At 41.2% G+C, this 5906-nt stretch overlaps 1 protein-coding gene across 1 annotated transcript; it reads right to left on the bottom strand.

The window, feature by feature from the left end:
* Window positions 1–4461: 4461 nt before the first annotated feature.
* LOC135200493 (cuticle collagen 3A3-like) lies at window positions 4462–5001 on the bottom strand. The gene has a single exon (XM_064229143.1). The coding sequence runs from the start codon at window positions 4999–5001 to the stop codon at window positions 4462–4464; it is 540 nt and encodes a 179-aa protein (XP_064085213.1).
* Window positions 5002–5906: the final 905 nt, after the last annotated feature.

Here is a 5906-nt window from a genome sequence, read left to right as displayed (position 1 = left end):
GTAAAGCATTAAGTATGTGAGCAAAGAGGTATTTTTGATAGGATTTTAAGACAGATCTTATCTCAAGGAACCAATGCAACTTAGATGCAAGAAAAGTTCAGCCATGAAAATTACATTCGGGAATGTCATGGACATGTGCAAGGGGAAATGTGAGCGCATTGAAATATCTACATAAGTTGGCGATGCACAATTCAGCAGACAAGCTCGACATGTGAAATTCAGACATATTGCGATCTGTTTGAATTGGTAAATATGGTGGACGGAAACCTCGAGGTCAAAAAAGATTTTTCGTATCTGATATCGTTTAATATTTCATCATTTCTTGTGCTGTACTACTGCGTTTTTAATTCTTTCTGTATGAAGTTTTCTTTGTTATTTCTAAATCTGTTTTGGTCTAGGAAAGTTTTGCACTTTTTTTTCACGGTGGTATGAATGATATCTTATAAATAACATTGTCTGACATTTTGTCATGTTGCCAAAAAAAAAGTTACGATAAATATTTGAGTTAAGTAAATAGATTTATGTGATAATATATAAATAAGTAAATAAAATTTAAATACCTAGCTTCCAAAGCTTCTAGTCGCTGGCGATAGTACAAGAAGCCCTTTACGCTCATAATCACCTTTTACCCTGGAAATTAAGGTCGCGGAGTTCCAGTGCACGTTGAATGCAACATTTCTGTCGTTAAATATCAACTGGAAGTCATACGCGTGTAATAACGAGCAAGTTTAATTACACCCAAAAATTAGTTGTCATTTTCTAGGGCGATGGGTCCTAACTTTTATTTTTTTGTGATGCAAAATCCTCACTGAATCTGACATGGTGACTGATGGCCTCTGGTGCTTTTGTTTGTAAATTACCTTATTAAAAAAAAAATTTGCTTATACTTAGACTATGCCGGTCTCTATTAATGCATTGTTAGAAATCATAAGTGTGATTGATAGCTCCTTTAAATGAACAATTAACTTGTGCAGAGTAAAGAAATGAAAAATACATTAACGCCTTCTGTAAACAGAGAGAGAGAGAGAGAGAGAGAGAGAGAGAGAGAGAGAGAGAGAGAGAGAGAGAGAGAGAGAGAGAGAGAGAGCTGCTTGGATATGAAAGATGGTAATGGGTACTGCTTATCAGTAACTTTTAAAAAAATACTCTAACCTCTGGAAGGTTTTGAGGAGCATCTCAAATCATCACCTTCCTAAATGGTTGGACCTAGATGAAGGGAATTTGCCATGACTTGAACACCAACACTAGCATCTCTTCTTCTTCTTCTTCTTCTTCTTCTTCTTCTTCTTCTTCTTTCCCACTGTTATCCCTGCATTAAGGGGTCGGTTGCCTTATGCGCCTCTTCTCCACTGCCTTCTATCAAAGGCATCATCCTCCACCAAACTTCTTCTCTCCAAAATCTTCCTTCACTTTATCTCACCATCTAATTCTCTGTCTCCCTCTCGATCTTCTTCCTCTAACAGGTTCCTTCTAAGCCCTCTTCACTCACTCCTCGTCATCCATCCTCAACACATGTCCATACCATCTCTGTTGCGTATTAAAACATCCCTAGTTCCCACGGAGGCAATTGCATAATTACGAATTTCGCGTAATGAATTAGCAATGCTGAATCTCACTGTGTGAAGTTAATTTCATATAGAAGATTTCCATTTCATTTTGGCAAGATATCTAAAAGCCTTTCGAATTATGCTTTGTTTACTGTTACCCTTACAATACCTAGAATGCATGGCCTCTTGGCTTAGATCAACCACATATAAAGTCAGTGTCTTTGCGCAGAATACAGATCCCTATTACTTGGATGTATCTCATTTCTATCGTTCTACTGTTTCTTATTCAGTTCCTTCATACAAGTGCTGTTATCATGGAGCCCTGATGTTCTTTGTCTTTCCGTTATTATACATTCACATAAAGAACGGATTTTTTTTATTCTTCTCTGGACTTTGACCTGAATAACTTCGACAATTTCGAAAATAGAGCTGGGAACTCGACAACACAATGGGATCATGATAGGGGAACGATAGCACTAAATTGCCTTCCTCGCACGGGAAGAAAAATACGCCGGTCCCGCAATAACCATCGAATAGATTGCTTCCTGATTTTTTTTTTAATTGTTAGAAATGTACATGGAGTCTAGTCCCCCAGAATACCTTCATCGGGAGATTGCTGTCTGTCTAGTAGTTTTAGTATTTGTAATACCTCAGCGGTTGCAGCTTATTCTGCCGAACCTTCAGTGATTTATACAGGACCCTTGTGGATTTTTTTTCGTAAGGGTATCTATCCCTACAATATTTGCAGGACATAGACTTATTTAAAAAACCCTACAGCTGTTATTATTATTATAGTTATTATTATTATTATTATTATTATTATTAAAAATATTATTATTATTATGTTCTGTGGTCAAATCTGCCAAATTGAGTGTAAATGATTAATCATAGAAGTAATATGCGTTTGGCTGTTTTTTTTTTTTTTGTAAATTGTTTAGTATTCCAACTTTTTTGTTTTATTACAAAAGGTTGGCTTAGAATAAACGCACTTTAGTTGATTGTGACTAGTATCAGTTAAGCTTTACTATTGCATCTGGAAAATACGATTCACAATTATTTTGTTGGCCGTCAAGAACCCTCCAAAGATTGTTATCTAAATTAAGCAGGCGTAGCTGATTTGTAAGATAAATAAAAACTTGGGGGTTAGCTATGAATAAGGCTGCCGTCTACGTCGTAATGTGGAACATTGTAAATGAGACAATAATATTAATAATAGGAATAGAACATTATATACGATCCTAAATAATTTTGTGACAAACTTGGGTCGCAGCCAAAAGATTAGGAACCACTGTTTTAGGGTCACGACCTTCGTGCATGAATGACGGTCATGTGTAAAAGTAATGAAAGCTTTTGATAAGTAAGACGTATCTTTGTAGCTTTCTCTGAAAGTAATATAACTCTTACAATTTTTGCAAGCTTGCGTGCAACAATTATATTTTTGTCTTGCAAAGTCCATAAACCGGAAGCAAGTCTTTTTAGAAAAAAAATTGATAGTCATATTCTCCAACGCTTGTTGAGTAATTATTGAAAATTTTGAACACGTGAAAGATGACAGTAAAGTAGGTTCATATCCTAGTTTTTACGATTAGTTTCAAAGTATATGGATGTGTGAATATGGTTTTCCAATGCTTGGATGGACTTACTTATATGCATATACTATGATTTTTAGGTTTGCTTCAATTTTGTTCCTAGTTGCTGGTTATGCAAGAATTGTAATTAAAATGTGAATGGCGTTATCCGTAGAGTAAAACATGTTTTTGGTTTGCAGCAAAGTTATTTCAGTGAAGAGCGTCTGGTACCCGTGTATCTCTTTACACTCATTTCCGCTTCTCTTCCTCCAGCTTGCTGTCCAACTTCTCCAACTGTTGCCTCTTAGTCCAACTGTGCGTCTTTCTCCAAATTTCACCTTTAGATCATTCAACTTCATCTAGATAAACAGGTGTAACACTTGTGAGCGGTGTCAAAATATGTCGTCACTGACGCCCGTCTTGCCTCGGTGTGGTATTACTTCTGCCTTTGAACCTAGTCAGTCGTCTTAGTTTGAAATTGCACTTTGAAGCAAAAAGGTTCTTGGTTTTCATTGCTCAGTTTAGGGTTGTAATAACTAAGAGAATAACACCAAAGGGTAAGGTATAAGTTTCTTGAGATTTCCTAAAGATAGTTAATTTTAAAGTTCCTTTTAAAAATCCATGCCCAGATAAGTGCATTTGCATTTGCTGATGCATTTCACATGATTAAGCTAATAAGGAACAATTTTATGGAATATAGATTTCACACAGAAAAGGGAGATTTTATTTAATCTGCTTTTGTACAAAAAATGTTGGATAAAACGAAAAATGAATACAATTTAACACCAAAACTGATTCAAAATCACTGTGCCAGGAACTCAAAGGAAGCATGTAAAGTATGCAGCCCAGTTAATGTCCAAAACATGTGCACTACTGTAAAGTTTCCGGGAGAAAAAGGTTTAATTTAATCCCAAGAGTGGTTGGTGACAGCTGATTTCACAGAGTAGCAAATGACTGATTTGATGAATTCCAGTGAAAGGGATTGAGATGTAAACTCAAATGCCTATGGTCTGGTTATAACCTACTAGAAAGAAATTTTAGATAGAGTAGAACACAAGATGAGAAATATGAGTGAAAGGTTATGCAGGTCGTTATTTAAGCTTTCAGAAAGGTATTATTTTTTCTAGCAAATTTTTTTATTGGACTATTTTAATATGTTAAGTTTCTTTATATAGCCTAGATTATATAATGATCTAGAGGATGAATCAAGACTCCTTGGAACCTTATTTTGGATCAGTTAGGCGGATGCGTGGTCCTCATGAATACCCCAATACTTTGAGTTGCAAGTATCGACTCTGATCCTTTCTGTCTGTGGTGCATCTGTATGCCATGACAAGAATAATGAGCTAAAAGCCATTATTACGTCCTGGGACACGTGGCCCCGCCCACCCGTCCGGGACACGTGGCGGGCCCCGCCTGCCCGTCCCGGGATATGTGGCGGACCCCACCTGCCCGTCCAGGGACACGTGACAGGCCTCGTCCGCCTGTCCCAGGACATGTGGCGGGCCTTGTCCCCCGTCCCGGGAATGTGGCGGGTTTCCCACCCACCAATCGGGACACATGATAGGCCTCGTCCACCCGTCACGGGACCCTTGGCGGGCCCCGCCCACCCGTCCCGGGACACGTGGCGGGCCCCACCTGCCCATCCCGGAACACGTGGCGGGCCTCATCCGCCCATCCTGGGATACGTTGGCGGCCCTCGTCTCCCCGTCCCCAGGACATGTTGCGGCCCTCGTCTGCCCGTCCCGAGACAACGTAGCAGGCCTCGTCCGCCCATCCTGGGGACATGTGGCGGCCCTCGTCCGGCCGTCCCGGGACACGTGGCTGCCCTTGCCTGCATGTCCAGAGACATGTGGCGGGCCTCGTCCACCCGTCCTGGGACACATGGCGGCCCTCGCAAGCCCATCCAGGGACACGTGGCAGCCCTTGCCTGCCTGTGCTGGGACACATGGCTGCCCTCGTCCGCACGTCCCAGGACACGTGGCAGCCCTCACCTGCCCGTCCTGGGACACGTGGCGGGCCTTGTTCGCCCATCTTGGGACACATGGTAGGCCTCGCCCACCCGTCCCAGGAGAGAGCATCACCTATACTTAGCCTTAGAACCATAATATGCCACTGAATCCTATCAATTATCCTGGGGCTTCTCTGAGTCCTCTGCTTTTTCTCATGGCACTCCACAAACCCTTCTGAATCCTATCAATTCTCCTGGGGCTTCTCTGAATGCTCTGGTTCTTCTCCTGGCACTCTACGAATTCAACTGAAATTCCTATCAAATTCTCCTGGGGCTTCCTATAAAATCCTGCCACAGCTCTTCCAACACCTAGGGCACTCTACGGAAAATCCTACTGAATTCCGATCCATTCTCCTGAGGGCTTTTTCTCTGAATCCTATGCCTTTTTCCACACCTTGCCACTGATACGAATTCCTAAACTCGAATGCCTATCCATTTCTTCCTGGGATTGCTTCTCCTATAAAATCCTCTGCTTCTTTCCCTGGCACTCTACGGAATCCCGAGCTGAACTTCCAATCCAATCGCCATTCTCCTGGGGCTTCCTTGTAAATGTCCTCTGCTTCTTCTCCTGGCAACTCTTACGAATCCTTTTTACCTGAAATCCTATCAATTCTCCTGGGGCTTCTGCTTCTTCTGCTGGCACTCTTCGAATCCTACTGAATCCTATCAATTCTCCTGGGGCTTCTCTTTATCCTCTGCTTCTTCTGCTGGCACTCTATGAATCCTACTGAATCCTATCAATTCTCCTGGGGCTTCTCTGAATCCTCTGCTTCTTCTGCT

This window comes from Macrobrachium nipponense, chromosome 27, assembly GCF_015104395.2.
Source record: "Macrobrachium nipponense isolate FS-2020 chromosome 27, ASM1510439v2, whole genome shotgun sequence".
In the NCBI taxonomy this organism is placed as follows: Eukaryota; Metazoa; Arthropoda; class Malacostraca; order Decapoda; family Palaemonidae; genus Macrobrachium; species Macrobrachium nipponense.
The sequence above is the reverse complement of the archived record's forward strand: the minus strand, read 5'-3'. Positions and strand labels throughout refer to the sequence as shown.